We start from the raw sequence: 19,758 nt of genomic DNA on the forward strand, positions 1-19,758 counted from the left end.
TCATAATATTTACACATCCAAACTAACATTCAAATATATCAATTCAACAAACATCATATTTACACATGAAAACAAGAACTAGTTTGGTTCAACAACTCATAATCCAAATAACAAATACATCTAAGCATAAAATAAAATACTAATCGTCATGCTCCAAGAGCTTCATGCACCTTCTTCCATGCTTCGTTCTCCTTTTCCTACATCAAATTACAAATGAATAACTAACATTTATAACAATATATATATAGATCTAAAACATACATCAATGATATCATATTGAAATAAGACATCTAAAACTTATGCAACTAACAAGTAAAATATTGTCTTGTTTTAAAAAAAACTAAGAAAATTAACGATTCTATAATAAAGAAAATTAACTACAACATAAATGAAAATTAGAAATACAATTGGTAATACAATTTCGACCTGTACCTACATGTGCATATCTAGTGCTTCATCCTATCATATGTGCTCACATCTACATATATATACTTTCACATATTTTAATTTCTAACTGGGTTTGGATACCAAGCTAGTTGATCACTTTAATCCAACTTATGGTATGTTTCACTGATCTAGTTTATGTTTAATCCATGCAAACATAAACATTTACAATTAATGTAAAATACCGGAAAAATGACGAATATTAATAAGGGAATTTTCCGAAATTTTTGGATATTTTTCGGGAATTTTTCGGAGCTCGTACGGACGAGTTAACGGGGATAAAAATGGGGTCCGGAAAAGCCTGTTTAGGCTACCCAGTTTTAATAAGGAAAAGTTTTATTTTTTTTCTTTTCCTTTTTCCTTTTCTTTTCCTTATTTATATATTTTTTTCCCTCGTTACTGTGCCGAGCCCTAATCCGTTCCTCTCTTCTTCTCTCGCGCCCGACGCCGGCGGTTTCTTCTTCCCGAACGCCGGCAGCCGGTTCCTTGTCGGAGCCCTAGCACCGCCGCCCGACCGCCTGCCCTAGCCACCCAACGCCGCCGACGCCCTTCTCTCGATTCCTCCTCTGGTCCGACGAGCCATCGCCGGACACCCTCGCTCTCGGCCTCTTTTCTGCCCTAGCACAATTCTTTCAACCGCCGGCAGCCTGAGTTCCTGCCGCCAGCCGCCGAACTCGCGTGCCCTAGAGGGTTGGGTTCACGACAACGCGCCGATTCTTCTCTGTGTTCGGCCTCTCCACCGCCGCACACCGCTGAGAGCCGGCTCTCCTCCTTGTGTTCACGACCGCTCCACATCTGCACCGTGCCGACGCCGACTTCTTCATCTCTGCGCCACTGCCTCTGCGTGCCACTGCCTCCACACCTTCTTCTTCACTGTGGTCACACCTCTAGTGCCCTAGCAGTGATCTGGGAGGTGAGTGTTATACCCTAATTGGTGAAATTTGAGTAGTATTGTGTGATGTGGAATTTGGATTATGGCTTGATCTATGTTAGTGATCTCAGTGCTTGACCTTGCTTGGACCAGTAGGTGGAGATTTCTTTTCCCTGTGTTGCTGCTGTGCCCTAGTGCACCATTACCGGTGCCACTCTCTTCTTTACAGCAGAGTGGTGATTTTAGAGTGAAGTGTCCGACTTGTAAAGTGTGCTTTAGTTTGTTCAAGACTTCCAGCAGCAACCCCATCCAGTAGCCCTTGCTTCAGCAGCAACAGCAACGGTGGTTGAGGTATTGTGGAGGAATTTGATTTTTCGTTGTAGATAATTGGAGATACCTAATCCATTGTAGTTGTGAAAAGGGTTAGGGTTAATGAGTTTAACTCTAATTGATTAATGAAATTATGATTTGGTTTAGTTAATGAAGGCATGATAGAATTAACTAAATTAAATATTGTGACACAGGATTTTGACACGAGACGAGTATCTCGGAGTCGGATTGGACTTTTCTTATCGGAGGCGGGTACTTTTGACTTATTGTCTTTGATATGCTTAGTAATTAAATTAACAAGATGCATTAATTGTGTTTCTTACTTGTTTCGGTTAATCACTGCCCAATACATGCTACCTGTTGATTGATTGTTTGTTTACATCTTGTATGAATATGTACCTGATTCCACATGCTCATGGGTAGTGATATAACCATATTTTACCATGTCAGGACCTAGGTTTGATACCTTATAGAATCGAGATACCTTGATATGATTCATTCGCTTTGGTGCACATTATGATATGTCCAGAGATTGGGTTAGTATATTACCATGTTTAGTGACACGCACCATTCGCATGATTGCATGTTGAGTGATTGATTGCTCCTTTATTGTCGAGCACTTTGCCGCCATCACCGCTCGGCTCCGCCAGACGCTTCGGGTAGCTGGGACACGGCGTAGCACGCTCTTCCTGCTCCGTTGGTCCGCCTCGGTAGTGTGACGCAGCCAGTAGCACGTTAGAGATCCCTCCCGTCACAGCGTACCGGTGAGAGCATTGCGCTTCCCCATTTATGATTTGGGGTAGAGTACGTATGTATTCGACAAAGATCCCGCCCACCGATCACCATCGTGAGTAGTGTTCTTGAGTGCATTGTCACCCTACCCACTCGGTCCCACCGTTGTTGTGAGTCGACTGACTGGTGTCAGGGGTGACCTGGCATCATATGCACGATGCATTTATTGTTTGTGTTTGTTGCACTTATACGCCGCATATCGCTGATACCATCGATACGACATGTGTCTTCTATACCTTCTGGATGTTTGTCCTTTTATCGGTCCTGGTTAGCTGATTCTCTCCCGCCTTCTTCGGCTCAGTAGTTACCTTTATCTTTATCGTGAGACCGCATGATTAGTAGGTGTTATTTTTTTTATATATACCCACTGAGTGTTGGACTCACCCCGCCTCCATTGTTGATATTTTCAGGTTGATGCTGTCAGGAGGAAGTTCCAGTCGCTAGTCCCCACAGCACGTAGTGCTAGTCCTCTGCTGGGTTGAGTTGTTATTTTATTTTAGTTATTTTTTTTTTCTATCAGACTTTGTTTTAGTCTTGTTTTGGATTTTTCATATGGATATTGTATGGAATCCTTTCGTTTGATGGACCTTTGATATGATTTGGATTTTATTCTACTATATGCCTGCCTGGACGGCAGAAGAGGTGAGTTCGTCGGTTTTGAGCTTTACGAGTGTAGTGGAGTAGGGTGGATTTCGAGTCAGAGTTTTATTGTTTTGTTTACTATTTTATTAACTGCGTGGTTGTGACAGCCAGAGGCTGAATACTTATATAAACTGCGTGGTGATTGGTTTTATTTACTGTTATTATTCCAGCCGCCTGTGGCTGAGGTATTTATGTATGTAGAAAGTTTCAGATTGTCCGTCGTACAGGGGAGATGCTGCCGAAATTTTCTTCGGACAGGGACTCCTCTGGGGCGTGACAATTAATGCTTAGGACATAAACAAGTCATACTTTGTTCATGCTAGAATCTTCCTGGAGCTAATGAGTTATTTCTTATCTATTAACTAAGGCAATCTAGATTCACTATATGCCTAATAAAAGCTAGTACAATTTTCACAACATAGCTCAAATGAAAGAAGGGGAATGATCATTATGAGGAGTTTATTGATTATTTTCCATTTTGAAGATGTTTATTATACAAACTTGCACTTCATTTATTTTGGATCTCCCTCCCTCACGTACATCTCTTTTACTATCAACTCAAAGAGTAAAGCATTGTTCACATGGAAAATAGGAAATTCTAATGAGTAATGGATTCTAATTAATATAATTAATAAAATTAAACTAAAGTTATTATAAATTTGTATAATAAATGTTAATCCTACTGATAATTAGTAAGTAGCTATATAGTGTTTGAATTTATCACATAAATGGTAGATTTGAATTTTGATTTTAGATTATAATTTAAAAAAAAAATTAAAAATAGATTGGAGTCTCTCAATGAAAACACAAGACGGCATAAGAAAAACAAGGAAATCTTTACTTTTATCTTTGCTCGTCTCATTCTTTAAATATCCTTGTGATTCCTAATGGCTACAAGGAAATCTTGATCATTCTCTTAAAGATAATAGAGGGGTAAACAAATTAACCAAAGTGGGAAATAAGTTTACTTACATTATGACATTACCTTTTCTTTCATCTCTTCAAGGCAAGCTTCAACTTTGCACAAAACCCAATAAATATTAGAAGATCACTTCAACATAAACAGTGGAGTTTCATAGCTAGAAGAAGTAAGAAAATAAAATAAGATTAACCAAATAAATCTAGAGATATGGTCTTAATACATAGTTATCATAATAGATCAAAGACTTAGATAGCAAAAAAATCCTTATGTAATCAAAAATACATGTATCAAATGTTTATGACATAATAAAATTATTGACACGTATATAACTAAATTGCATAGATTAGTAATAGACAGATAAAAAATATAAAACATGGCATAAAATGCAAAGTAGCAAGGTAAAGTAAAAATCTAAAAGAAACTATAACAATAAGTGTAAAAAAAAATTCTAATATAAAACTTACAATAATTTAACTAAGATTCACCACCATCGCCATCATCATGATCACCATCGTCACCGTCACCGGGAGGATTCTCACTTGGAGCAGAAATTAACTTGAAATGTCGTAAAATCAATTCTTGATTTTGGCGCATTTGTCTCATTTCTTCATCCCTTTCATTTAAAATATCCTTCAACTGTGAAACCTCTTCAGTCAAGTGGGTCATCTGCTGGGTCTGTGAGGAGGAGGAAGAAATACGGCCAACTCTATGGATTCTGCTCAAAGAACCCATTCCAAATATCTTTCCTCCTTTTTTTGATCCTCCACTCGCTTGTAGCCATAAATTTAAATCAGTACCAACAGATGGCTCAGACCCCTCCATATCTGCACTAGTAGAACCAGAACATCTTTGTGCTACCTCTAGTTCATCATATTTCTCCTGTATTGTAATAAAAAATAAATTATAATTATAACAACATTAAGTTATTATAGTGGGTACATTAATAATAGAATCTAAGGTATAAATTTAGATCAAAAATTTATTCAAACCTTGATTGCTCTAGCTCTGTCCCCGCTCCAAGTCTTATCTTTTTTCTGAAAGGTGCGGGTGAAAGTTTCTATAAATGTAGGCTCCTTTCCTAGTTCTTTGGACTAAAAAAGATGATTAAAGAAAATCAAATAATGTCAAATAGAGTAAGAAAATAATAGGAGTGTTAAGAAATTACCAATCTGCGTCTATGCTCATCAATATTGATAGATCCTCCCGCATATGTAGCAGACATGTCTCCAGAATTAAAAGATTGATTAGTTTTATTCTGGTGACTTCTTGTTTTAAACTCCTCACTTTCCCAATAATTGGTAATCTTTATCCAGTTTTCCTCAGAATGAATGGTGGTTTTTTCCCCTTTGACTTCGCATGATTGAGTACATGGCGAATGTGATCGCCACATTTTTTCATGAAAATCCTTCTTATTTCCATGTCATCATTCATGTCCCAAGTGAATGATCACTGTAATAGAAAAAATAATTATTTATATGTTTACTTTCATTTAAGATATAAAATAAATGAAATACCTTAAATTCACTCCACCATAACTCTCTAGTCGGTGCTGGAGTGCTAGTATAACTCATCGAGTCCCCTCTCCAATGGTTATTCACGATTCTATTAATCTCGTGAATAACATGGACAGAATTATCGAACCTATTATAATTTATAAAAAAAGCATGTTAAAGAATTATGGAAGTTGATAAAATAAAATATTTTAATTTTACTTACGAATCTCCACAAGGGGCTATAGACTCTCGAGTGTCTGGCCTCTCTGCAATCGAATGTCGAGAAGGAATGGAAGAGGTTGCTGGGGACTCGATCGGTGAAGGTACAGCAGAAGGGGAAGGGGAAGGCGATGGTGCACAGGAAGGTATTGTTGAAGGTGTATGCGACGGTCCTGCAGTGTCAGCTTGATTAGGTGGGGGTGTAGATACAGTGTCTGTAGGTGGTGTATGGTGAGCGCCCCGTCTACGACCACCTCGTCGAAAGAGATTCTGAATATTCAAACAAATAACAAATTTAATACAAATTTGTTTCATAATAAATAATATGAAACCAAAGAACTTACCATATTTGCTAAGAAAAAAGTGAATCCACGAACTCCCGAGAAGACGATAAGATGTAACTTGTACTTATCTATAAAAAATACAGAGTATTAACAAATAAGATATATAACTTTAAAAATGAAATAGTTTTGTATATATTTGAGACAAATAAACTAATTGAGCTATGAGTTATGGGAATTACAAATTGAAAATAAATTTATTCTTAATAAAGCAGTATAATATATGAAAATAAAATATAAAAACTTACTCATTATAAAAACTCAAAGTCTTCATCATCATCCTCCTCCTCCTCCTCCTCCTCCTCGTCCTCCTCCTCGTCCGCATCTTCCTCCTCCTCCTCCTCCTCCTCCTCCTCATCATTATCATCAATTTCAGTTGTATCCACATTTATCACTATTCCGGTAGGATCTTGTAACGTTGGAATAATATATTCTTCTATATGAAATGTATTAGTAACTTCCTCTTGTTGATAAGCAATGTCCTCCCAATGTTCCTCAATTTTTTTCCGTGCCTTCGTTTTACACACAGCCCACCAATCAATTTTGTCACGTTTCAAACTAGGATATGAAGCATAGAATACTTGAATTGCTTGTTGTGCCAACACAAATGATTCATATTTTTTATAAAATCTTTTATGATTTACTTCAACCAAATTATATTGTGGATGCACCTTCATCCCTCTGATAGGGTCAAACCAGCGACACTTGAATAGAATAACTCGCATTTCTGGGCCAGGGTATGCTACCTCTATAATTTCATCCAATAAGCCATAGAAATCATTTCTTGCATCTCCATCATTTGATGACTTAACACAAACTCCACTATTCATCGTACTCTTTCCCATTCCATATTCTTGAATATGAAAATTATATCCATTTATGAAATACATTGGCCATGTGCGTACCATTGCTTTCGGACCCCATGCTAGATGGATAAGCAATTCTTGCTCAATCTGAGTTTGATTATCATGAACCTAAATTCAAATTTGACAATTATTACAAACATTCATATTAAATTCAAATTTAAATTGACTACTTACAAATGATTTAAACCATGATGCAAATTCTTCTTCGCATAAGCGATCAAACTCTTGTGGTGATAAGCCAGAATATAAATTTTCAAAAATCGTACGATAAAAAAGTTAAATTATAACACTAAAAGTTGCGACATAAGAAAAAAAAATTACAAATATATACTAACTCATAATGTGACGATACTTCTGGACAATTCAGTAAAATATATGTATGAGCTGCCCGCCATTCTTGACCAGTTAAGTATCTCTCCTTACATGTTCCACTTGGTCGACCAAGATAGTTAAAAATTGAGAATGAGTTTATATTGGGATCAATTGGACCTTCATCATTTCTTCCGGGTCTCTATCGTTTGCTTTGAACATGAGGCTCAAAATAATATGAAGCAAAAGTTGTTACCTCCTCCACAATATATGCATTAACAATAGATGCTTCAACATGTGCCTTATTTTTGATTTTTTTCTTCAAATGATATAAGAATCTGATTGCAATAAAACAAATTATATTAGATTAATTTTATAATAAAATGAGTATATTTTGATACATTCAATTTGTCGGAATATAGCAGATGAAAATTTTACCTTTCAAATGGATACATCCATCGAAAATGGACAGGTCCTCCAACTCTAGCCTCATATGGCAAGTGAACCAAAAGATGTTCCATGGAATCAAAAAATGAGGGTGGAAATATCCTTTCCAAATTACATAAAATAATTGGAATGTCTCTCTCTAACGTCTCCATGTGTGAGTGTCTCAAAACAGTTGAGCAAATATCGTGTAGAAAAATACTTAACTCTGTAATTGTACCCCATACAAAATTTGGTAATACTTCTTTAAAAGCAATAGGAATAAGCCTTTGCATAAATATATGACAGTCATGACTTTTCATACCAATCAATTTGTATTCTGTCATATCAACACATCTTCCAAGATTAGAAACAAAACCGTCTGGAAATTTTAAAAATTTCAGCCATTCACAAACAACACGTCTTTGATCTTTATTCAATGTATAAACTGCTTTTGGCTTTGGTCCCCTACTATTTTCATCGACATCAAGAGTGGGTCTTTTACAAATCAATCGCATATCTTTTCTAGCATTGAGATTGTCTTTGGTTTTCCCATTGATATCCATCACTGTATTTATCAGATTATCAAAAACATTCTTCTCAATATGCATTACATCAAGATTATGATGTATTAAATGACTATACCAATATGGCAAATCCCAAAAAATACTCCGTTTTGTCCATTTATGTGTACTTCCATAATCATATGTTGTACCATGTGGGTCTTCAATAACAGATGAAAAGTGTAGCACTCTGTACCAAATATCTTGACCTGTCAATCTTATTGGAGGAGGTGTTCTTTCAATTATATTCCTAGTAAATTCATCTTTATTCCTTCTGAACTTATGATTTAGTGGTAAAAATTGTCTATGACAATCAAAATAACTCGGCTTCTTCCCATGTTTCAATCTAATTGATTTTGATCTCTCCATACATATTGGGCATCCTAAGATCCCAGCAGTACTCCAACCTGATAGCATACCATAAGCTGGAAAGTCATTTATGGTCCAAAGAAGAGCAGCTTTCATTATAAACATCTGATTAGTATGCACATCGTATGTAGGAGAACCTTCATCCCATAATTGTTTCAATTCTGCAATCAAAGGTTGCAAATAAACATCTATTAACTTCTTCGGATTTTGCGGCCCAGGTACAACCAATGTTAAAAACATATAAGGTGTTTTCATGCACATCCCAGGAGGAAGATTATACGGAGTTAAAATAACTGGCCAACATGAATAATTTTTCCCTGATTTGCCAAATGGAGCAAATCCATCTGCACAAAGACCTAATCTAATATTTCGAGTCTCCTTTGCAAATTCCGGATATGTTCTATCAAAATTTTTCCACGCCTCTGCATCTGATGGATGACACATTAGTCCATCTTTTGTTTGATGATTTGCATGTCACGTCATATGTTCAGCAGTTGTCTTTGATGCATAAAGTCTTTGTAACCTAGGAGTTAAAGGCAAATAAAACAATTGACTGTATGATTTACGTCGTTGTTGACTTCTTCTGATGATCTTGTACCTATCTTGATTACAGAATTTACAAACATCTGCATCTGCATCATCTCCCCAATATAACATACAACCATCTCTGCATACATCAATTCTTTCCACTGGAAGACCTAATTCTTTAATAAGTTTTTTCATATTGTAAAAATCATTAGGCAATATATTATCACGCGGCAATGCCTCTTCAAAAGTTTGAACAAACCTATTAAAACAATATTCTGACACATTACACTCAGCCTTGACATTCAACAGTTTTGCAGTAAGAGATAATTTGGTGTGAGTGTTACAACCAGCCCATAATGGTTCATCAGCAGCACTCAACACTTCTTGAAATTTAGTATATGTTTCATTAACACCTGGTACTTCTGCCTCCTCCAAAGGTGATGTATAAGTAGTAAACATTTGTTCAACTGGTGGAGGATAACTAGAACTTGTACCATGCATGTCAGGATTGAAATTATGACCTGCTGCATCAAGAACCATCCTCTGATATGGATTTAATTGATCATAATAACTCTGCTCACCACTAATTGAGACTTGTATGTTTCGTGCATAATCATCATCAGATATGAACGGTTCACCATGAGATGTCCAATTATAGTACTTCGGAGTAAATCCAAATCTACAAAGATGTTCTTCAAGTTTATCGCAGAGTAAAAATTTTCCATTGTGACACTTTTTACAAGGACATCTTATCTTATTGCCATCCATATAATCAACTTGACTAGATGCAAAATTCAAAAAACATCGCAAGCCCGTGATAAATTCATCCGTTAAACCGCGACGATTAGGCAAGTTCTTGTTATACATCCAACTTCTTTCATTCTGCATTTTGTCTATTTCAAATAAACAATATTACTAATGATAATAAACTAATGATGAATATGTACTTAGTGTACATACAAATGAAATAATATATAACAAACAAAACAATAACATCAAATATTATAATAAACACATTAATTTCATCCTTACACTAATGCTATAATGATTAAATTAAAATAACATATATAGATACATATACCTCACAACGAAGAACAAAGATGAGCGTCTATCCAAGCCACGTCAAATACAAATTAACCTGCATAAACAATAATATATTAGAGTACACAAGTAACTATATTATTTGACATCCACAAATAACATTAATTACTACACTATGGGGCTGCAAGCAGCAGCCCTAGAGGCCAACAGTGGCTGCTAGGGCGCGGCTGCCAACAACCAGCTAGGGCAGCGACTGCTAGCAGCCATGTGAAGGTCCATTTCCGATGGCGCGGGGCTGCCAGCGGCCAGTAAGGCCTAGATCCGGCAAGGTGCAGCTGCAAGCGGGCTACCAGCGGCTGCCAACGGCCAGGAAAGGCTGGATCCGGCAGCCACCAGCTACCAGCGACTGCCAACGGCCAGGAAGGGCCGGATCCGGCAACCGGCGGCTACCAGCCGTCAGCAATAGCATGCTCCGCCGGTTCCCAGTGGCTGCCAGCGCCGAGCAAGGCCCTCGGCGCCCGGATCCGGCGGTTCCTAGTGGCTGCCAGCGCCGAGCAAGGCCCTCGGCGTCCGGATCCGGCGGTTCCCAGTGGCTGCCAGCGCCGAGCAAGGCCCTCGGCGCCCGGATCCGGCGGTTCCCAGTGGCTGCCTGCGCCGAGCAAGGCCCTTGGCGCCCGGATCCGGCGGTTCCCAGTGGCTGCCAGCGCCGAGCAAGGCCCGGATCTGGCGGCTTGCGGTTGCCGTGCATGGGTAGCCTCGACAACGAGGAACCCTAGCTGGCGATCGTAGTCAGCCGCACGATAAGGCGAGGCCGCAGCTGTCGAGCGAGGGGAAAGAAGTGAGAATACACGCCGGAGATGAGGACCCGAAGCTTACCTGTCGGAGAGCGTGGAATCGTGACCGGAGAGGAACGTCCACTGTCGCCGCGCGTGAAAAGAAGGAAGAAGAGGCTGCTCGCGTGAAAGAGGGAAGAAAAAGTTAGCTCGTGACAAGAAGGAAGAGGAATAATCGGATCTGTAATTAGGGCAAATTTGGGGACGAATTTTATTTCATCCCCTGGTTCGTCCCTATTCTGGGACGAACTCCAAAGTTCGTCCCAGATCTGGGACGAATTTGGAGTTCGTCCCAGATCTCATATTTTATTAAAATACAAAAGTAAACAATAAAAATACGGATGCATGACCTAGACACCTCAGAATGACACGAAACCAGTTCCTATGCGTTCGTATCGATCTCCTGATCGTAATGAAGGCCCCAAACATTTTTTCCACTCTATATTTTGGGGTTCATAAATTTTTTTATCAAAAATTTAAATAATCAATTTCAAAAATTAAAAAACCCGAAAATATTAGCTAAAAAAATAATATCGTGTCATCATTATGATCATAAGATCGATACGAGCGCATAGAAATTTGTTCCGCGCCAATCCGAGTTCTATAGGTCAAGTTTTCATTTTTGAAAGATTTTTTTCCTAATTTTCAAATATTCACAGTTTGGGACGAACTCCAAAGTTCGTCCCAGATCTGGGACGAATTTTGGAGTTCGTCCCAGATCTCTATTTTCTTAAAAATTCAAAATAAATTATTTCGAAAATAAAGAACTAACCTAGAGATCTCGGAATGACATGGAACAAATTTTCATGTGCTCCTATTGATCTCATGAACGCATTAGTGGCCTCAAACATTTTTTCAAAATCTTAACAAATATAGATCAGAAATTTTCTAATATCAAAATGACTTTACCTTATTCAAAACAACTCTTATTTTTACCAAGTCATAGGTTCTATCAAATTTATATTTTTAATTTAATCTTCACTAACTATATTGGGTTTTCGAGTTCACCAATGTGGTCATGAGATCGATACGAGCGCATAGAAATTTGTTCCGCGCCATTCGGAGCTCTATAGGTCAAGTTTTTATTTTTTAAAAGATTTTTTTTACAATACATCAAATATTCACAGTTTGGGACGAACTCCAAAGTTCGTCCCAGATCTGGGACGAATCGAGTTCGTCCCGGATCTCTAATTTTATTAAAATACAAAAGTAAACAATAAAAATACGGATGCATGACCTAGACACCTCAGAATGACACAAAACCAGTTCCTATGCGTTCGTATCGATCTCTTGATCGTAATGAAGGCCCCAAACATTTTTCCACTCTATATTTTGGGGTTCATAAATTTTTATCAAAAATTTAAATAATCAATTTCAAAATTAAAAAACCCGAAAATATTAGCTAAAAAATAATATCGTGTCATCATTATGATCATAAGATCGATACGAAGCATAGAAATTTGTTCCGCGCCAATCCAAGTTCTATAGGTCAAGTTTTCATTTTTGAAAGATTTTTTTCCTAATTTTCAAATATTCACAGTTTGGGACGAACTCCAAAGTTCGTCCCAGATCTGGGACGAATTTTGGAGTTCGTCCCAGATCTCTATTTTCTTAAAAATTCAAAATAAATTATTTCGAAAATAAAAAACTAACCTAGAGATCTCGGAATGACATGGAACAAATTTTCATGTGCTCCTATTGATCTCATGAACGCATTAGTGGCCTCAAACATTTTTTCAAAATCTTAACAAATATAGATCAGAAATTTTCTAATATCAAAATGACTTTACCTTATTCAAAACAACTCTTATTTTTACCAAGTCATAGGTTCTATCAAATTTATATTTTTAATTTAATCTTCACTAACTATATTGGGTTTTCGAGTTCACCAATGTGGTCATGAGATCGATACGAGCGTATAGAAATTTGTTCCGCGCCATTCGGAGCTCTATAGGTCAAGTTTTTATTTTTTAAAAGATTTTTTTTACAATTTTCATATATTCACGGTTTGGGACGAACTCCAAAGTTCGTCCCAGATCTGGGACGAATTTTGGAGTTCGTCCCAGATCTCATATTTTATTAAAATACAAAAGTAAACAATAAAAATACGGATGCATGACCTAGACACCTCAGAATGACACAAAACCAGTTCCTATGCGTTCGTATCGATCTCCTGATCATAATGAAGGCCCCAAACATTTTTTCCACTCTATATTTTGGGGTTCATAAATTTTTGTATCAAAAATTTAAATAATCATTTTAATAAATTAAAAACCCCGAAAATATTAGCTAAAAAAATAATATCGTGTCATCATTATGATCATAAGATCGATACGAGCGCATAGAAATTTGTTCCGCGCCAATCCGAGTTCTATAGGTCAAGTTTTTATTTTTTAAAAGATTTTTTTTTGAATTTTCAAATATTCACAGTTTGGGACGAACTCCAAAGTTCGTCCCAGATCTGGGACGAATTCTGGAGTTCGTCCCAGATCTCTAATTTTATTAAATTACAAAAGTAAACAATAAAAATACGGATGCATGACCTAGACACCTCAGAATGACACGAAACCAGTTCCTATACGTTCGTATCGATCTCCTGATCGTAATGAAGGTCCCAAACATTTTTTCCACTCTATATTTTGGGGTTCATAATTTTTTTATCAAAAATTTAAATAATCATTTTCAAAAATTAAAAAACCCGAAAATATTAGCTAAAAAAATAATATCGTGTCATCATTATGATCATATGATCGATACGAGCACATAGAAATTTGTTCCGCGCCAATCCGAGTTCTATAAGTCAAGTTTTCATTTTTTGAAAGATTTTTTTCCTAATTTTTAAATATTCACAGTTTGGGACGAACTCCAAAGTTCGTCCCAGATCTGGGACGAATTTTGGAGTTCGTCCCAGATCTCTAATTTTATTAAAATACAAAAGTAAACAATAAAAATACGGATGCATGACCTAGACACCTCAGAATGACACGAAACCAGTTCCTATGCGTTCCTATCGATCTCCTGATCATAATGAAGGCCCCAAAAATTTTTTCCACTCTATATTTTGGGGTTCATAAATTTTTTTATCAAAAATTTAAATAATCAATTTCAAAAATTAAAAAACCCGAAAATATTAGCTAAAAAATTAATATCGTGTCATCATTATGATCATAAGATCGATACGAGCGCATAGAAATTTGTTCCGCGCCAATCCGAGTTCTATAGGTCAAGTTTTCATTTTTTGAAAGATTTTTTTCCTAATTTTCAAATATTCACAGTTTGGGACGAACTCCAAAGTTCGTCCCAGATCTGGGACGAATTCTGGAGTTCGTCCCAGATCTCTAATTTTATTAAATTACAAAAGTAAACAATAAAAATACGGATGCATGACCTAGACACCTCAGAATGACACGAAACCATTTCCTATGCGTTCGTATCGATCTCCTGATCGCAATGATGGATCCAAACATTTTTTCCACGCTATATTTTGGGGTTGATAATTTTTTTTTTCAAAAATTTAAATAATCATTTTCAAAATTTAAAAAACCAGAGAATATTAGCTAAAAATATAATATCGTGTCATCATTATGATCATAAGATCGATACGAGCGCATAGAAATTTGTTCCGTACCAATCCGAGTTCTATAGGTCAAGTTTTCATTTTTTGAAAGATTTTTTTCCTAATTTTCAAATATTCACAGTTTGGGACGAACTCCAAAGTTCGTCCCAGATCTGGGACGAATTCTGGAGTTCGTCCCAGATATCTAATTTTATTAAATTACAAAAGTAAACAATAAAAATACGGATGCATGACCTAGACACCTCAGAATGACACGAAACCAGTTCTTATCGTATCGATCTCCTGATCGCAATGATGGTCCCAAACATTTTTTCCACTCTATATTTTGGGGTTTAAAAATTTTTTATCAACAATTAAAATATTCATTTTCAAATTTTAAAAAACCCAAAAATATTAGTTAAAAAATAATTTCGTGTCGTCATTATGATCATAAGATCGATACGAATGTATAGAAATTTGTTTCGAGAAAAGAAAGCTTCTTGCGAATCCTTCGCTACTTGTCTTAAAAACAGTAAATTAGGGACGAATTTGAAATTTCGTCCCTAAATTGCGTTAAATTTGGCGACAAATATATATTCGTTGCCAATTAGCAACAAATCCAGAGATTTGTCGCAAAATTGCATAAATTTTCCAACGAAATTTAGATTTTGACGCTGATTGGCAACGAATTCTGCGACGAAAATATATTTGTTGTTAATATCCGACGAATTTATTTCGTTGCTATTTTAGTTGCTAATTAGCGACAAATTTGTTTTTCGTTGCAAATGCTGTTGCAAATTTGCAACGAATATTATTCGTTGCAAATTTTCGTCCCTAAATTACAGTTTTTTTGTAGTGAAATGACTCAATATATCATATTGACTTATTTGAGCTTGACCATGTATTTTAGTAGTCCTACTTAATCAAGTGGTCCATAGATATTACTTCCGTCATATGGAAAGGATAGATCTCATCTACATCACTTACATCCCTCCGTATAAATTATTGCATATCCAGTGATCGACTTTTAGTCCACCTGTTACAGGTGACATTTATCGATACCAAAGTACACGACTCCTTATGTAGGGAACCATAGTGATTCAGGTCTAAGGATTATTTATACTAATAGTCACTATAAGAATGTTTATGATATTCATATAATGATCCATGAAACATTCTCATGAAGGGTCAATTCAATACATATTCTTTAATATATATACTCATGTGTCAACTTGATATCTTGTATCCATGACTTATGAGATTAAGTTATTAGTTGGCCTATATACTAGTCTCAACGCATTAATATTACCTTGTATATTAACACTTGACTAGTAATAGTTAAAAGTAATATTATATATATATATATATATATATATACTATATATATATATATATATAGTCTCCCACTATCAATTAAACAAATTAATATATTGTAGAGTAGAATCTATTACCCTGAGATATTATTATATTTATTAAATTGTCACAAATATAAAATAAATATAATAATCATAAATATTATCTTTTACTTATAAAATATAATACAATAGATCTCTTATCAAATGCTTTATAATTGGCTCTTAACTCTTATACTAACAATGTCTCTATTCATTGTTGAAAGAGGTGAATGTGTTTTTCATCAGTGTTGACACTCGCTTAGCTATAGCTATAGCAGCAGCATTGTTGTGCAACACCCAATCACTGCCTCGGCGACAGAGCGTGGAGCAGTCAGCCATTGCGGTTGCGACGACAAGAGATGCAATGCGATTGTTTCGACTACTCTCAAAGTCGATCGACTTTCCACAATTGATGCAGCAGTTTGGAGGTAGACGTAGAAGAGATCCCCGAGCCCTTCTTCTAATTTTATATTTTAAAATGAGAAAATAAAATATATTTTACTTATTGGATCAATATTTTCTAATAAAAACTCTAACTTAATTAAAACTTATCAAATAAAATATTTAATAAACAAACCACATCAAACCTCCTAATTAATCTTCAATAAACAAAGACCAAGATTTGACAACCCTCTTTCGACGCTGCACCTCACAATAAAAGTGTGGGTGTGTGTATGTATATATATATAGCGACAACATTAGCAAGAGATCTTCTAGTTGTCATCGTTGTAGTTGTCATTGTGTTACCGGATTCGAAGCACGAAACGCGTTTGAATTATGCAAAAAGGAACGCACCAGAGGGAGAATTTAGATGGCGCAGGCTGCCCTCTTGTGGCTGTGGCCATTGATGAGAATAGCCAGACTGCTTTTAGATGGGCTCTGGATAATATCGTCGCTAGAGGGCAGACCCTCATCGTCATCCATGTCAACACCAAATCCTCGTGTATGCTCTATCTCCGATCTTCCACCTAATTCATTCTGCCGTCGTCTCCACCCATAAGAACTACAAGATCACCCCAAGGATGGACTAACCATAGACCTGTTCAATAAGTGGAACACATTAGTTGTCTGCTCCCTGATTGGACAGTAAGGGTCGGAGAAGGACAATCACTTATTCTTAAAACTAGCATTCTTAAGATCAAAGAGTCGGACAGAAAAAGGAGGAGAACGTAACTCTCCTTTCTTGGTTCTCTTGTAGCTAGATGAGATTCTGATTCAGCACTTTTTGAGATTTTGAGAAGAGTTGTTTTTTGGAAAGTACAGTACGATAAAAATTATAAGCTATATTTGGGGGGAGTTATTGTCTTTCGTTGGCCTCTATGGTCTAAGAGGCGATGGTTTATCCTATGGCGGATGTTAGTAGTTTGAGTCTGCTTATCTCAGCCCGTGAACTAAACTGATACGATGATAGCATTCAATTTTTTTCCCGGTTCATTTGATCTTTTATGTTTCTTTTTGCTATTGCTATGTATCTTTGGAGTGAAAGAGATTATTGTTTCTTCACATATTCTCACATTGAATCTAATGTCTATATATGTGCACAGTAGATTCTACAGCAAACAATGCCCTGAGGGAAATCTTCATCCCATATCAATGTTTTTGCTCAAGAAAAGATGTGAGTAGATTTGGTTTCCTAAGTCCATTGAATGCTTTGATTCGAGTGTGAGCAAGATCTTGTGTCGAACAGGTTCATTGCAAAGGTATCGTACTCGAGGACCCCAATGTATCCAAAGCAATTGTTGAGTTTGTTTTGCAGTCTTCAATAGAGAAGCTAGTGATCGGTGAGTCGCCTAAAGGCGAATTCGACAGGTAAGTTAGTTTATCTTCCACTCTAATAGATTCAACTCATATGTGAATACAAGATCATACCATATGAGGATAAATACTATTCTCGACTGATCATCTAGGAGCACAAACCTGAGTTCAAGCATCAGCAAAGCTGTGCCTGATTTTTGTACAGTCATTGTCATCTCGAAAGGGAAGGTGTCCTCGCTGAGGAGTGCTGTTAAGTCAGCTCCACCACCTCTCCGGCCGCAAAGCCCCATCCAAGCAGCTCCTAAACCTGAAATTCTAAGCAATATCCCTAGAAATGTCAAGAAAGGTATGAATCTGAATCTAAATATTTCAGTAAACTTGAGTACTTTTCATAATCTTATAAACAAGACAAACTTCTTACACTTGAAACTTCTTTGCAGTGCCAAATGAGACTGGATTGGCTCCATGGAATTTGCATAAAGAAACTGAATCGATAAAGTAAGATTTCTATTTTGATACCAAAGTATAAAAAAACAACAACAAGAACACTTTGAATGATGGGATATATATATATATATAGGTCACCTTTCACCAGAGGAGGGAATATTTCTTCAACAAGATCATACGAGAATGCACAGTCCAATTCTCTAACAATCATGGTGAGTACGATCAAACAGAAATTGAAGAAATGTTTTTTAAAAAATTATTGTTTGATAGGTATTTGAAGCAATTCATAGAATGAAGAAGTGGAAGGAAGGATGAGACAATTGAAATTGGAGCTGAAGCAAACGTTGGACAAGTACAACTCGGCCTGCAAGGAAGCGCTCACTGCGATGCAGAAGGTGATTGATTTGTTGTTGCTAATTTGATTGGATTGATTCCAAATTGAGAAAAGTTGTGCTGTCGTTGTTGCAGGCAAAGGAGCTTCAACAATGGAAGATGGAGGGGCAGAGGATGAGAGAAGCTCATGTGGAAGAGGAGGTAACTCTGGCTTTGGCGGAGAAGGTGAAGGCTTAGTGTGTGGCGGCAGTGCAGACCGCAAGATGTCGAAGAGGATCTGTTCTTGGGCATAAGTTATAGCCTGGTACTTTTGAGTAATAAGTTGGGTCCGTATCTTATTACTTACATACCTTATTCCCTGAAGTCCTGTTGTTTACTCTTACCCTTAGTATTAACCTTTTCCCTTTTCTTGATTCAGTGCTATCATAGAGATGCCAAGTGAGCACTATTTGATATGTCATATCTTAATCTTTATTCTTCTTATACACACTTCTTGTACACATTAAGATATAAGTTCATGTAGTGTTGACTTCTCCTTTTAAGTATTGTAAATTTGGCATCCATAATGTACTCTTTAATGTTACCCTTCTCATTATACCGCAAGAAAACTAACTTCGTAAGAATTATGATACTCTTGACCTTTTCATTTGAGATGAATCAGTTGGCTAGTTCTTTAAGAAAGGTCTTAGCATCCTTATTCTAGTAATCAAACTCCTAATGAATTCTCGAACATCTTAATGATCATTAGACTTATGTGATTTGATCGCTCCCACTTGTCAAAGATTACCTTTTGATTCACAATACTTTCAGTGGATAAAGGTGCAGATGATATGCCTAAATGCAAAATCCAGATATATGCAGCCTAATAATATCATAATATATTCTTTCCATTGTCCAAAGTTTGTGCTTATAAGCATACGGATGTTGTTTAGATTAACATAAATTGAAAGCACTACGTAAATGAAAACAAAGAACATACCTCAATTTACAAACTAGGCATGTATCTTTATAGATATGTCGTAACATAATACAACAATCAAAATATGCAATTGTATAGGTATTGATTGAGATACCAAATGCAACATTTCATTAAGTTTTGGACTAAAATGTAACTTTCTAGTAGTACTCTCCATACAACTTATAATCACCTTCATATGCCACATAATGCCCTTTCCTTTGGGTTGACATATCATGCACATGATTAACTTTATATATAAGCTTTCTTAGTTAGCTTATGGTTTTTAATATCACTCATAACACTTCTAATCGACCACACACTACGCGCAC

General features: G+C 36.4%; 1 protein-coding gene and 1 long non-coding RNA gene across 5 annotated transcripts; both read left to right on the forward strand.

Moving 5' to 3' along the window:
- Window positions 1–848: 848 nt before the first annotated feature.
- On the forward strand, window positions 849–1,898 carry LOC122007860. 4 transcript variants are annotated; one of them, XR_006119138.1, is made up of 3 exons: window positions 849–1,357; window positions 1,447–1,666; window positions 1,840–1,898. It is a non-coding gene; the product is annotated as an uncharacterized LOC122007860 (long non-coding RNA). The 4 variants fall into 4 exon arrangements; XR_006119137.1 differs by having other exon boundaries at window positions 1,469–1,666; XR_006119136.1 differs by having other exon boundaries at window positions 1,472–1,666.
- A 14,849-nt stretch (window positions 1,899–16,747) lies between these two features.
- LOC122011328 lies at window positions 16,748–18,708 on the forward strand. Its single transcript, XM_042567715.1, has 7 exons — window positions 16,748–16,879; window positions 17,624–17,745; window positions 17,844–18,037; window positions 18,132–18,189; window positions 18,272–18,350; window positions 18,429–18,533; window positions 18,607–18,708. Exons 1-7 carry the CDS (start codon window positions 16,748–16,750, stop codon window positions 18,706–18,708), a joined length of 792 nt encoding a protein of 263 aa, XP_042423649.1.
- The last annotated feature ends 1,050 nt before the right edge of the window (window positions 18,709–19,758 follow it).

The sequence above is a fragment of the Zingiber officinale genome, chromosome 8A, assembly GCF_018446385.1.
Source record: "Zingiber officinale cultivar Zhangliang chromosome 8A, Zo_v1.1, whole genome shotgun sequence".
NCBI lineage: Eukaryota > Viridiplantae > Streptophyta > Magnoliopsida > Zingiberales > Zingiberaceae > Zingiber > Zingiber officinale.

What these genes read in the sequence shown, in the direction of transcription:
- LOC122011328 (XM_042567715.1), top strand. Translation starts at nt 16,748, where the DNA reads ATGGCGCAGGCTGCCCTCTTGTGGCTGTGGCCATTGATGAGAATAGCC. An exon ending in CCTAAAGGCGAATTCGACAG is followed by an intron (nt 17,746 to 17,843) that starts GTAAGTTAGTTT and finishes CTGATCATCTAG; the next exon opens with GAGCACAAACCTGAGTTCAA. An exon ending in CCAATTCTCTAACAATCATG is followed by an intron (nt 18,351 to 18,428) that starts GTGAGTACGATC and finishes AGCAATTCATAG; the next exon opens with AATGAAGAAGTGGAAGGAAG.